The 13,807-nt window shown below is 47.3% G+C and overlaps 1 protein-coding gene across 2 annotated transcripts in view; it reads left to right on the top strand.

The window, feature by feature from the left end:
* The window catches only part of IFT172 (intraflagellar transport 172), a 39,221-nt gene that overhangs the window by 22,860 nt on the left and 2,554 nt on the right, over positions 1–13,807 (top strand). For both annotated transcript variants that reach the window (XM_003411846.4, XM_064295157.1), the window contains 29 exons: positions 680–764; positions 1,049–1,141; positions 1,898–1,975; positions 2,200–2,448; positions 2,606–2,684; positions 2,886–3,006; positions 3,179–3,323; positions 3,843–3,932; positions 4,481–4,578; positions 4,756–4,891; positions 4,970–5,086; positions 5,429–5,571; positions 6,326–6,419; positions 6,571–6,635; positions 6,801–6,981; positions 7,222–7,331; positions 7,440–7,569; positions 9,444–9,542; positions 9,729–9,838; positions 9,969–10,032; positions 10,148–10,234; positions 10,432–10,548; positions 11,100–11,210; positions 11,409–11,528; positions 12,256–12,351; positions 12,574–12,633; positions 12,771–12,869; positions 13,199–13,352; positions 13,552–13,643. In XM_003411846.4, coding sequence (XP_003411894.3) covers positions 680–764; positions 1,049–1,141; positions 1,898–1,975; positions 2,200–2,448; positions 2,606–2,684; positions 2,886–3,006; positions 3,179–3,323; positions 3,843–3,932; positions 4,481–4,578; positions 4,756–4,891; positions 4,970–5,086; positions 5,429–5,571; positions 6,326–6,419; positions 6,571–6,635; positions 6,801–6,981; positions 7,222–7,331; positions 7,440–7,569; positions 9,444–9,542; positions 9,729–9,838; positions 9,969–10,032; positions 10,148–10,234; positions 10,432–10,548; positions 11,100–11,210; positions 11,409–11,528; positions 12,256–12,351; positions 12,574–12,633; positions 12,771–12,869; positions 13,199–13,352; positions 13,552–13,643 — 3,223 coding nt within the window. The remainder of the gene's footprint in view (positions 1–679; positions 765–1,048; positions 1,142–1,897; positions 1,976–2,199; positions 2,449–2,605; positions 2,685–2,885; positions 3,007–3,178; positions 3,324–3,842; positions 3,933–4,480; positions 4,579–4,755; positions 4,892–4,969; positions 5,087–5,428; positions 5,572–6,325; positions 6,420–6,570; positions 6,636–6,800; positions 6,982–7,221; positions 7,332–7,439; positions 7,570–9,443; positions 9,543–9,728; positions 9,839–9,968; positions 10,033–10,147; positions 10,235–10,431; positions 10,549–11,099; positions 11,211–11,408; positions 11,529–12,255; positions 12,352–12,573; positions 12,634–12,770; positions 12,870–13,198; positions 13,353–13,551; positions 13,644–13,807) is intronic.

Genomic DNA, 13,807 nt, shown 5'->3' with positions numbered 1-13,807 from the left:
ATCCTTTTGGTCCTTTGACTATGGTCCTTTGACTATGCCATAGGGCCTTTACACTAGCTATTTCCTTCGCCTGGAATGAGTTTGCCCCATCTTGACATGACTGGCTCTTTCTTGTTTTCAGACCTCAACTCAAATGTCAGCTCCTCAGAGGGGCTTTCCCTGACAACTGACAGTCCCCTCAGTCACTGTCTATAATATCACACTAGTTTCTTTTTCATTCTCTCAAATTACCTTTATATGTTTATTAATTATTTGTCTCCTTCCACTAGAATGTATGTTGCATGAGAACAAGTCCCTCATCTTTGTTTGTCATTCCTTTGTGTCAAGAATAGTGTCTAGAGGAGCAGATTTTTCTTGATTTTCTTCACGCAGTTCATGCAAATTGTTTTTTAAATTATGAAACAATCAAATATCATATTATTGTTTTGAGCTAATTCAAATGTTTATTCTTAACTATTATAACTAATCTACTTCGGAGCACTTGTTTTTAGAGGCAAAATGATTTCCCTGTGTGCATATAGAGTAACTGCTCAGAATAAACCTTATGTTTCAATTTTTAAAATGAAAAAAGAACAGTATCAGGCACATAATAGATGCTCAACATATATTTGTTGAACTAATGAATAAATAATGTTCTTATAGTAACAATACTATTAATGTTATTACTTCCGTATTATAGGTGCTTTTCTGCTTTGGGCCACGTAGCAAAAGCTCGATTCCTGCACGAGACCAATGAAATTGCAGATCAAGTGTCTCGGGAATATGCACGTATTAGCCTCCTAATTCTTTCAGTCTCCCAAGCTGAGATTTAGTACTCTGCCCATGACTGCTAGCTCTCTAGCCACCCATCATCTCCTCTACCCTGCCCATCCCACCCCACCCTCACATGAGACCATTTTGGAGTTGCTTGCTAAACCTCAAGCCTCTAAGCCCTGTGATTTTTCACAGCTCCCTAGGCTCCTGGTTCTTTAGCCTCCACATCCCTGTAGGCCTTCCTGTCTTTTAGCCCATACAGACAGAATGGCTAGAACTTCCATTTTCTCTCCAGGGAGGAGAAGGAACAGACTTTTACCAGGTCCGAGCACGTCTAGCCATGCTGGAGAAGAATTACAAACTGGCCGAAATGATCTTCTTAGAGCAGGTAACAGGGCAGGAGAGCAACAGGATGGAAAAAGGGATCTGAGGAAAAAAAGGGAGGCAAACTCAGGAGGAAACAATTGGCTATCTATTCTTCCAGAAGTTTGGGAAGAACTTTTAGAAAGGTTTTATTGTTAATTTCACGCCTTCCTTAATTCCCTCCTCCTGTATCAGTCCTTACCTAATCTAGGCAGGCTTCCTCCTTTGACCTCCAATTACTTCTTTCTTTCATCAACAGTCTGTTATTTCCCCCTCTACTTCAGAGCTTGGCTTTGCAATTCTTGTGCATTGGGGTGGATCTAAGGAGTCCTGCTGGTGCAGTGGTTAAGCACTCAGCTGCTAACCACAAGGTTGGTGCACAAACCCACCAACCACTCTGTGGGAGAAAGATGTGGCAGTCTGCTTCCATAAAGATTTACAGCCTTGGAAACCCTATGGGGCCATTCTACTCATACAGGTTCTCTATGACATAGAATCAACTCGACCGCAACGAGTTTGGTTTCATTTGGGGCTGGATCCAAGCTCTGTGGAGCCAAAAGCTTATACAATATGAGGAGAGTTCTTTAAGAAAAATTGTTTTGGATGGGGCCTGTGCAAATAAGGGGCCCTGAGGCTCCAGCTTCTTGAGTTTCACAGTAAATTCACCACTGATTATGTGAAGGGTGAGGCTTTTTAGTCCTCATGGGCTGAGGACAGCTGGCTGATTTTTGGTCCTCATATCTTCCTGGTGTCCTGCTTTCCTCTGCCTGTATTCTGCTAGAATGCTGTTGAGGAGGCCATGAACATGTACCAGGAGCTACACCGTTGGGATGAGTGTATCGCTGTGGCTGAAGCCAAGGTACCAGCTCTGCCTTCTTCACAGTTGTTCTGAGCTCAGTTCCACCAATTTCAGAAACCTTCTTGTCAAGAAGGCTGTAGAACTACAACAGGGGTGGGGCCAGGACCTGATATGTGAGGAGTTAGGATATTGGTGACCTGGGAGGATTTCTGTTAGTACAGGGGAATTGGAGAACCATAGGAAGGAGGGATGTGACTTCTAGCTCTTCTCTATTGTGTGTCCAGGGCCACCCAGCTCTGGAGAAGCTGCGTCGGAGTTACTACCAGTGGCTGATGGACACACAGCAGGAGGAGCGGGCAGGTGAACTACAGGAGAGCCAAGGGGATGGGCTAGCAGCCATCAGCCTCTACCTCAAAGCTGGGCTCCCTGCCAAAGCTGCTAGGGTGGTGCTGACCCGAGAGGAACTGCTTGCCAACACAGAGCTGGTGGAACACATCACCGCGGCCCTTATCAAGGGGGAACTATATGAAAGGGTACGGCTGCCTTCAATCCCTATTCCTGGCCTCAGGACCAGAGGAGGCTTGAAGTGCCTAGGCCTCCCTGACTAGTGGCATTCCCTCCTCTTGGGGCTGATACTTGATTCTTTGTATAGTAGGGGTATCATTGTAGTAATATGCTATGTGTTAATAGGCAGGTGATTTGTTTGAGAAGATTCGAAATCCTCAGCGGGCCCTCGAGTGCTACTGTAAAGGCAATGCATTCATGAAAGGTACTAGCCAACCTTCACTGTCACAGACTCTTGCCCAACCAGCCCCACCATCCCTCTTTTGGTGCATCTATTGAGGTTTCCTGGCTTTAGTTCTCCTGCATTCCTCCATTTCTCACCGATTTTTCATGCTTCATTTCCCTGTCCTGCCTTTCTGAGCCCCATCCCTGGAAGTCTGAGCTCAGTGTCTCCTCTCTCTGGCAGCTGTAGAGCTGGCTCGACTGGCATTCCCAGTGGAGGTGGTGAGACTAGAGGAGGCATGGGGGGACCACTTGGTGCAGCAGAAGCAGCTTGATGCAGCCATTAATCACTACATTGAAGCCCGGTATGGTGGTATGGGGATATAAAAGAGATCTGGGCCTGAGGTGAGAGGGGATGGGGCAAGTAAGGGCACCAATGCTTACAAGAAGAGAAGTCTCAAAATGTAAGCTGGAGTACACTTGAGGGATCTCTTCCTCTTTCCTCATACATATTTATGTCTTCCCCAACTATGCCAGGTGCTCCATTAAGGCAATTGAGGCTGCCCTGGGTGCCCGCCAGTGGAAGAAGGCAATTTATATATTAGATCTACAGGACCGGAACACTGCATCCAAATACTATCCTCGTGTGGCCCAGCACTATGCATCTCTACAGGAGTACGAGGTAAGGACAAGCCCCTTTCCGCAGCATGAGGCAAGGGAGTACTGGATAACAAGGAGGGAACCCAGAACAGGAAGTGGGGGCCATCTCACTGAATCCTTCTTCCTGTGGCCTAACAGCATCACCAGTCTGAATGGGAAGAAAGCGGTTTACCTCCCCCCTTTCATTCCATCATGACCCAGACCCTCCTACCCCCAGATACATAAAGTGAGTCTCTAGCTTTCTTCCTGTGCCAGCATGAGGGGTTCTTCATTCATACCTCCAATATAGTTCCAATATAGAACTGCTTTTCATTGCAGAAATGTGAGGCCCTTTTAAATTTCACTGTATTGTCAGACTGTTTTGAGCTGGTCTTTTTTTAAATGGTGGCAAGTATTCAACACCCATAGCCATCATTTTTTCCCTATTGTTGTAACGGTATCACAGGCTTCACTTCATCCCAGCTGTGCCTTGTGCTTTCCTCCCACAAGCTGCCTTAAATCTGTTGCTCTGACTTTTGCATCTACCTCTCATCAACTACAGATTGCTGAGGAACTCTATACGAAGGGAGATCGTACAAAAGATGCTATCGACATGTATACCCAGGCTGGCCGCTGGGAGCAAGCCCACAAGGTAGGTAATGGAATGGAGTTAATAATAAGAGAAGTCTGCCGTTGTGATTGTGTTGCCACTTTCCGTGGTCCCTGATCTCCCCACTTCACTAGTTTCCCTGAAAGTTGAGAAGGAGTACCAAAACATAGTCTGGATAACTTTGATCTGTTGCCATAGGGAAAAGGAAGGGATGAAGAAAGGCCCTTGTTCCTAGACTTGTATTTCTGAAGAGAGCAGATGTGCCTGGGAGCTGGGGAATCTGAAATACCACTCCTGATGCCTCTAGTCACATTGAGCCCAGGGGGTGCAGTAGGAGCGTGGTAATGGATCATCTTCCCACAGCACAAGGCATCTCTGAACCTCCTGCCTTAGCAGAACATAGTTCTTACTCTGCTCCTTCTGGACTTCGCACTTCCCGAAGGTGGCTAGTAGTGTGGTTGTTGGAAAAGTTTAGAATTCCTGGGCAGGCAGGTTCCTTGAAGCCCTGCTTCCCTGACTGCTCTGCATGGCCCTCTGCTTTCCCTGGGAATTGGCACCTGAGGCTGCCCTGGCTCTGTGTGTCTGCACAGCTGGCAATGAAGTGCATGAGGCCTGAAGACGTGTCGGTATTATACATCACCCAGGCTCAGGAGATGGAGAAGCAGGGCAAGTACCGTGAGGCCGAAAGGTGAGTTGTGGCCAGCCTCAGAGGAGGTATGGAGGGAGATGGGCTTCAGGGCTGAAAGGACAGATGGTGTCTGAGGATATGTGTCCTCTTCCCAGGGGGCAGTGACAGGATCTGTTAGCAATGACTCTAGCAGCAGGGATCTGGGTCTGGAGCCCCAGGCGTATCTCCCATCCCCAGGCTCTATGTGACAGTGGAAGAACCTGACCTTGCCATCACCATGTTCAAAAAGCACAAATTGTATGATGATATGATCCGCCTGGTAGGGAAACACCACCCAGATCTACTCAGTGACACACACCTACATCTGGGCAAGGTGAGGTCTTGTCCCTGCCCACCTCTTTCCCAGACAGGCTCCATTTTTCTCTCTCCATCCTGACCCACCTTTCCTCAGGAGCTGGAGGCTGAAGGCCGGCTACAGGAGGCTGAGTATCACTACCTTGAGGCTCAGGAATGGAAGGCAACAGTGAACATGTATCGGTCCAGTGGGCTTTGGGAAGAGGCCTACCGGGTAAGGAGTCCAGGCCACACATCAGCCCCCTTTCCCACTTTCAAGTGACTAATTCTAAACTGATCATGATACCTTTGAAAATGTAATGAAAACCATCTTTTGCCCAAAAAAGTCCATATGATATACACAAAATTTAACATAGGATTTTAAAGGTTTGTGTACTACCTAAAGCCCATCCTTGGACCCTAAGCAGATTAAGAGACCCTGAAACTTGCCCTGTTTGCTGTTGTTTTAGAATAGGTCCTTGGGCTCTGTCAAAGCTGAGGTCAGAAGGTCAGAGATGAGAAGGGAGTGGCTAGGTGCCCCTGCACTGGAGGATCACCGAGTGGCTTTGCTTTCCAGGTGGCCAAGGCTCATGGAGGAGCTAATGCCCACAAACACGTGGCCTATCTGTGGGCGAAGAGCTTGGGAGGAGAGGCTGCGGTTAGACTGCTCAACAAGCTGGGGCTCCTGGAAGCTGCTGTTGACCATGCTGCTGACAACTGGTGGGGCCCTAAGCCACTAGTTCCACCCTAGCAAGACCCCCTATGTAGAGAAAGGAAATTGGTATATAACTGAAAAAACTTCCCAAAATCTGAGGCAAGCGTGAACTGTGGTAAGGAGAGATCTTTGTAAGAATAAATTAGTAACCCCTGGGGGCTCAGATCAGTGTTGAACTTTTGGCTGTCCTAGGAGAGCAGTAGAGAGGGAAAAGCTTTTAAAACTAGGACTGCACTAAGCTAGTAACTAACTCTGGATAATAGAAATGTGATGTGATCCTGTTAAATTCAAAACACCGTATTTTTACACAAATAACGTAACTTTTCTTCAATGTTACAGATGGCAGTAGTAATATTGCCTTGAGTCAGATTGCTGAGGGTAGTCTGTTTTTGAGTGAGTGTTTCCCCGCTAATGTAGATCTGGCTCAGGAAGAGGTGGTGGGAGCTTCGGAAGCCCTTCTTCCCCCATCCACTTAGTGCCCTGAGGCTCACTCATTGCTCCTCCATCATGCCCACCCCATTTCTTCACGTCCAGCTGGTCTCAGGGAAATCACAGGCCTTTCCAGACATCTCTTGATCCCTGGTGACAGTGATCATCACATGATTGCCTGCCTGTCTTCCTTTCTCTCTCTCTGTGCCGCTGTATCACTTCATTTTTTAATCTGCCTCTCTTTCTCCCCTCAATCCTTGCTCTGTTTCTCTTCCTTCTTAGAAAAGGAAGTATTGAGTAGGCAAACTTTATCTGTACTTTCCATTTCAGCTCCTTTGAATTTGCTTTTGAACTCTCTCGGCTGGCCCTCAAGCACAAAACCCCTGAGATTCACCTTAGATACGCTATGTACCTGGAGGATGAGGTATGGATGTGATCCTCCCCAACTGCTTTTGACCCTGGCCTCAGAGCCCTCCTATTCCATCCACTAGCCCACTGCTGCTAGCCCCTCTGGTCTCCTGGCTGCCTGTAATTCAGTCTCCTCATCACGTACAGCTGCCTTTCTCTCCGTCTAGGGTAAATTTGAAGAGGCTGAAGCTGAATTCATCAGAGCTGGTAAACCCAAGGAAGCAGTCCTCATGTGAGTTAACCCATAAACTCCTTAAACTCAAAAACGAAACCCATTGCTGTTAAGTTGATTCTGACTTGTCCTGCCAGTCATCTTCACCTTCATCCAAACCTAGCTTACACGCCCGCAGTGGCATGTCCTACATTTGGCATCTCCTCTGTGCCTATCTGGGGGCAGGTTTGTCCATAACCAGGATTGGGAGGCAGCTCAGCGTGTGGCTGAGGCCCACGACCCTGACAGCGTCGCCGAGGTGCTCGTGGGGCAGGCCCGGGGGGCCTTGGAGGAGAAGGACTTTCAGAAAGCAGAAGGGCTGCTGCTTCGGGCCCAGAGACCAGGCCTGGCCCTCAATTTTTATAAGGTGGGCACTGGATTTAGGGCCATGAGGCAGAGTGGCAAGATGTGAGAGTCCAGAGAGCCACACTGATCTCTGGTACTAAGAAAGATGGGGGAAGTTAGCATTGGAAAGAGGGAAGGAAAGGCAAGATGAAGGAGAAGAGAGGTCCAAGGACCCAGGAATCAGTAGGACACAGCACCTATGTGGCAGTGGGAGGCTGTTATGCCTACCTCTGCTCTCCTGATAACCTGGAAATCTGAGCAGGAGGCTGGACTATGGAGCGATGCTCTGCGAATCTGCAAGGACTATGTGCCTGGCCAGCTGGAGGCTCTGCAGGAAGAGTATGAACGGGAAGCTACCAAGAAGGGAGCCAGGTAGGAAGCCAGGGGTCCAGGAAATGTTGGCAGGGCTGGGGGTTGCATCAACAAATGTGCACACTTTGCCCCTGCTCAGTTCTATCAGGCATACTCTCATCTCCACAGGGGTATGGAGGGACTAGTAGAACAAGCTCGACAGTGGGAGCAGGCTGGAGAGTATAGCCGTGCAGTCGACTGTTACCTCAAAGTGCATGACTCAGGAAGCAGCAGCCTTGTGGAGAAGTGCTGGATGAAGGTGAGGACTCTCAGACCCTCACAGGTGCTCCTTTTCTGCAACCCAGCTTTGCTTCTCAAACATTCATCTTTTTTTCCTACATTTTTTGTTTTTAGTCAGGCAGCACAGGTATCTACTGAGTGCCTGCTGGATGCTATAGCCAGAACCTATCAAAGGAATAGAAAGCAGGGCCCTGACAGCCAGAAATTGGGGGAGTTAGACATGGCTCAATTAATATTGTATCTGAGTGAATAAATACCAAAGTGTGTGATTCAAAGTGGGCTTCAGGGAAGGGTGAGCTCTCTGTGGGCTGGAGGGGTCAGGACAGCTTTGTGAGGGAGGTAGGACTTGGACTAGAGCTAGAAGGGCAACTCCAGACCTAGGAGGTGGGACTAAACAGAGGCCATGAAGAAAGGGCATGAGGTCTTCCTTTACCCAGCAGCTCCTAAAAGGAAGCCTTCGGCAGATTAAGCCAGGCCAATGTGTTTCATCAATTCTAAGACACATATATAATCAATTTTAAAGTCTTTGAAACTGGGGTGCATGTAGAGTATGAACAGTGATCTTAGATTCATGAAATATGGTATTGGGAACTATGAGGGTGGTTGAGAATGTTGGTGTGCCCCTGCAAAATCTCTTTAGGTTTCTGAGGCCTTGTCATGAACAGCCTGTAGAAGTTGGAAGAGAAAGAAGTAGAAAGTGGGGCTGATGACTGTCATGAGATTTTAGTATTTATTATTTGTTTTACTCTGGGGCATCATTTACCGGGTCTGTGCATGACTTCTTCAGATTAGCCAGAGGATGGCTTCCTGGATGAGGGTACTTTAAGCTTTGAAGGGTTTGATAGGTAAAGAAAGAGAGGTAAGAATAGGTGGAGGAAAGATCAAGGGAAATTAGCATAGTTATAGCTAAATTGGAAACCCTGGTGGCATAGTGGTTAAGAGTTATGGCTGCTAACCAAGTGGTTAGGAGTTCAAATCCTCCACGCTTTCCTTGGAAACTCTTATGGGGCAGTTCTGCTCTGACCTCTTGGGTCATTATGAGTCAGAATCAACTCGATGGCAATGGGTTTAGTTTTTTTGCTTGCTTTTTATAGCTAAATTGAACCATGTAGAAATTCTTGGGTTTGTAGTATCACTGAGTTTTAGGGTTGGAAGGTATCTTCAAGATCATCTAAACCAGCACTGTCCAATAGAAATATAAGCCACATATGTAATTTTAAATTTTCTAGTAGCCACATTTGAAAAAAGTAAAACGAAACAGGTGAAAATAATTTTAATATTATTATATCTAAACTGTTGTCATTTCAACATGTAATCAATATAAAGACTTCCTACTTTCATACTAAGTCTTCGAAATTCACTGTGTATTGAAATGTACAGCACATCTCAGTTTGGACCAGCCACATGTGACTATGAGCTACTGTTCTGGACAGTTCAGATCTGGAATGACCATCATTTTTATGGATGAAGAACCTGAGGCTCAGAAAAGCCCAACATAAATGGTTGTAGAGTGTCCTGGATTCCCATTTTAGGTGTTTTTTTTTTTTACCTATATCATGCTACCAAGATTCTGTTTGTGACAGAGAGCTTGAGAAACAAGTTTGTCAAGGGTAGCAAGACCAAATGCAGTTACCTCAGATGGCAGAGTATCTGAAAGAGTTAGGATGACCTGAGAGGATCAGATAGGTCTACTGATGGTCATTTAAAGGATGGACCATGAGGCGTGCTTTGCGCAGCAGATTGGAGGGTGAGGGAGAGTGCAAGAGAGAAAGCTGGCAACTAGAGGGGAAAATATATATGAAATGGAGCCCCCTGACCCGAAACAGTGACTGAAGGCCCCCAACAGTGTTTGTTTGTCTCCCCTACCCATTTCCATCTTATTTAACCACTCAGGCAGCTGAACTCTCCATCAAGTTTCTGCCTCCCCAGCGCAGTCTGGAAGTAGTTCGGGCTGTAGGACCCCAGCTGATTGGAATTGGAAAGCACAGTGCAGTAAGTAGGGTTCTGGGACTGAAAAACATAGATGGGTAGAAAGGTGACATCTAAACCGAGGAAGGTGTGCCAGGTGGGCCTCTTGGCAGGCTCAGCATACAATTCTGGGGAAGTAGAGGGAGGAGGTCACAGGACTGGGGACAGAAGGGAAAGATGGATTCCAGTCTCCAATTTCCCACTGTGCAGGCTGCAGAGCTCTATCTGAACCTGGATCTAGTCAAGGAAGCGATCGATGCTTTCATTGAGGGTGAGGAGTGGAACAAGGCCAAGCGTGTGGCCAAGGAGTTAGATCCCCGGTAAACTCAAGACCCCTTCTCACTAGGAAATTCTCTTTTACTTGCTTTTCTAAAGACTGAGCGAAAGCTCTTAAGGGGATAGGGTGGTATCCAGGATCATGAAGTTAGAAATCTCTGTACATCTCCACAGGTATGAAGACTATGTGGACCAGCATTATAAAGAGTTCCTGAAGAATCAGGGCAAAGTGGACTCGGTGAGACAAAGCTAGCAGGAGGCAGAATGCAGGGAGAAGCTCAAGAAATTCTTCCTCTTTTCTCCTCCACATGTCATTTTCCACCTATAACTCTCTCTTTTTAACTGATCCATAGCTGGTGGGTGTGGATGTTGTAGCTGCCTTGGACCTGTATGTGGAGCAGGGCCAGTGGGACAAGTGCATTGAAACAGCTACCAAGCAGGTACTGCTGTCTCTTCTTTCCATTCTCAGTTTTTCTTTATATTTTCCCTTGATTCCCTACCTGCCCCAGAGCTGTATCTCTTATACTTCCACCAAAGCCCCAACCCCAAAGATCAGCATACAAGTCACCACCCACCCTCACTGCCCAGTCTTACTGATCCCAACCTCCCCCCTTCTTTTCTTCCACCTGTGGGACAGAACTACAAGATTCTGCACAAATACGTGGCTTTGTATGCGACTCACCTGATTCGGGAGGGTGGCTATGCCCAGGCACTGGCTCTGTATGTGCAACATGGCGCCCCTGCTAACCCACAGGTACCAGTTAGCCTTTTCCTTGGGTGAATGTTTCCATAGGAAATTCTTCCCTTCTCTAGAACTACCTGTGTCCTCAGATACTCTCTTCTTAAGGGATTCTTTCATTAGAGATCATCATGCCTAGAGTTCTGCCAAGCCCCTTCTGAGATGTACAGCCTTTCTGGAGAATATACCCTTTGAAGAAACACTCAAGGAGCTCCCCATCCTCTTAGCTAATACACAGGGAGCAGTCTTTCAGAGATGGCTCCTGCACACACCTCTAGGGCTTTATTAACTTCCTCCAGAGAATTAACACCACTCCCGTATCTGTTGAGCATCACAGCTCTCTGCACTGTTAGCCCATTAACAACATGACTATGCATTTACATTTGTGCATGTACCCACAGTCATAGAGCAACACTAAAAGAAATATTCTTTTACTCCTCCATCATTGTCCCCTAGGTCCTCCACACAGTAACAGCCTTGTTTGTCCTCTTTGGCCCCCCTTTCACTGACTTTCTCTTCTAGTTGTCCCCTTCCCATTCAGATCTCCTTTCCCCTTCTACTGCCAGAACTTCAACATCTACAAAAGGATTTTCACTGATATGGTGGGCTCACCTGGGACCAACAGTGCTGAGGCCTATCATAGCTGGGCTGATCTTCGGGATGTCCTCTTCAACCTGGTGAGGAGGTTGGGTTGACAACAGAGTGAAAAAAGGTGACTCAGCCTACCCCATCCCAGTCTCTTCCTTCACGCACATAAACCTTTACCCTCAGATGTATCTTACCATCCTCTGATCAAGTGGCCAACAATTGACCACTGGCACCAGCCCCGCCCTCCTCTGATCCCTCTTCCAGGCTGTGATCTCTTTCTTCTCTAGTGTGAAAACCTGGTGAAATCCAGTGAGGCGAACTCTCCAGCCCATGAGGAGTTTGAGACGATGCTGCTGATTGCTCATTACTATGCCACACGCTCTGCGGCCCAGAGCGTCAAACAGCTGGTGAGATGCAGAGCGGGGAGAAGTGCACTCAGAAGGACTCATCTTCAGATATTTGAATCTGAATGAATATAAGTTCTGGATTCTCACGCTTGGGCTCTTGGACTCCACACTTAGCTTCTCTTCTGTCTAACCCTTGCTCATCTTTGACCCTTGCTGAGAGTTTTCTTCCTGTACCGTTTGACCTTAGGGCTCTGTGCCCGGACAGCCTCAGCCTCGTTATGTTTAACATTCAAATCCTATGATTTCTTTCTTTACCTCTCAAAACCTTCACACCCTTTGGTTTATTCATGGTAGTGTACTGTATATTTATTTCATGTACTGGGATAATTCTAAAAGTGGAAAGAGCTTTAGAGATCATCTAGGCCCAATTCTTTTGTGCAGATGAAAAAAATTAAGACCCAGAGCATGTGAGATCCAGAGCAGTTTTTGATTCTTGGTCTTTTAGTTCTGTGGCTGCCTTAGTTATACCAAACCAAAACCAAACCCAGTGCCATTGAGTCAAGTCTGACTCATAGCGACCCTACAGAACAGAGTAGAACTGCCCCATAGTTTCCAAGGAGTGCCTGGCGGATTTGAACTGCCAACCCTTTGGTTAGCAGCCGTAGCACTTAACCACTATGCCACCAGGGTTTCTGCCTTAGTTATAAGACCCTGAAAAAGAGCTCACTGATCTGTTAGTTCAATCACTACAGTGCCAGGATCATAACATTTTAACTTTAATCCATAGGAAACTGTGGCTGCCAGGCTTTCGGTTTCGCTCTTACGTCACACCCAGCTACTACCTGCAGACAAGGCCTTCTATGAAGCTGGCATTGCTGCCAAGGTGAGCTGGGACAAGGAAGGGTGGGTCAGAGGAGATAAGGAAATATAAAGCTGGGAGGTCGAGAATATCCAATCTGCTCAGGTAGAGCAAAGCTGAGGGTGGAGCTGCTGTTACGGAGGACACAGTTCTCCACTGTCCTTCTGTATTTTTCCCCTGGCATCCTGGAGAAGCAGCATCCAAGCCCAGCTGCTCATTCCCACTTGCAACTTTTCTTTGCCACAGGCAGTTGGCTGGGAGAACATGGCATTCATCTTCCTCAACCGCTTTTTGGATCTGACTGATGTGAGTAGGGAGTTGGGTCCCAGAGGTTGGGAGGTTTGGGGATCTGCCTGATGTGAGTGGAGAGTTGGGGCCCAGAGGCTGAGAGGTTTTGCGTGTCGCAAGCTGTGCCTATCTCAGGGCTGCCCACTCTTCCACAGGCAATTGAAGAAGGGACTCTGGATGCCCTTGACCACTCTGACTTTCAGGAAACAGATATTCCCTTTGAGGTGCCACTTCCAGCCAAGCAGCATGTACCGGTAAGGACGCAGGGTTGGAGAATGGGAAGGCCTCACCAGTGTGTGAGTGCACTGAGAAGGGAAGACACTTTAGTTGATCCTCCCAACCCTTTGTAATGAGCATCAGTCAGCAACATCTTTGTGCTGCCTTCTTTGCTATCAGCCCTCACTGTTCTCAGTGGAAGTAGAAGCAGAGTAGAAGGATAAGGCTGTGATTGTGATCCCAATCCAGGGAGGTCATTTGTGGCTGAAAGCTGGTGTACAGGATGAGGACTTAACAAACCCCTCACTTATTCATCACCCAGTTGCCCTGCCCTTTGTGAAGCTGCTGCTCCCTCTGTCCTTCCTAGGAGGCTGAGAGAGAAGAGGTTCGTGACTGGGTGCTCACAGTCTCAATGGACCAGCGGCTAGAGCAAGTTCTGCCCCGGGATGAGCGTGGCACCTATGAGGCTTCCCTGATGGCGGCGAGCACTGGAGTTCGGGCACTACCCTGCCTTATTACAGGTATAGAACCCTCCAGCACCCCATATCCTGTGGTGGGTGGAAAGGAAGGAAAAATAGTAGGATCAATAAACTTTATTTTACTGTTATTCAGTAGGGAGTACAGAAAATAGGAGCATCCTATTTTCTACCAGGTTGCTCTTCATTTTTATCCTCTCAATTCCTCTGAAATCCCAGTTCATCTTTTTTTCTTGCTCCACAGGATACCCCATTCTGAGGAACAAAATTGAATTTAAGCGGCCAGGGAAGGCAGCTAACAAGGACAACTGGAATAAATTCCTTATGGCCATCAAGGTTAGAGAGACTTAAAGGATGAGGACAGGGAGAACAGCACTGGAAAAAAAGCCTAAAATACTCGAAGGGTGGGCGGGGTTGTCAAGAAGGTGGGTAAAGACCCTGAGCCCTGCTCCCCATGGTAGCGAGCTGGAACGGATATTCTTTATATCAGGAATGTTTCT

The sequence above is a fragment of the Loxodonta africana genome, chromosome 12 (assembly GCF_030014295.1).
Source record: "Loxodonta africana isolate mLoxAfr1 chromosome 12, mLoxAfr1.hap2, whole genome shotgun sequence".
Lineage (NCBI taxonomy): Eukaryota > Metazoa > Chordata > Mammalia > Proboscidea > Elephantidae > Loxodonta > Loxodonta africana.
Note: the sequence above shows the minus strand (reverse complement) of the source record. Positions and strands in the feature narration are given on the sequence as shown.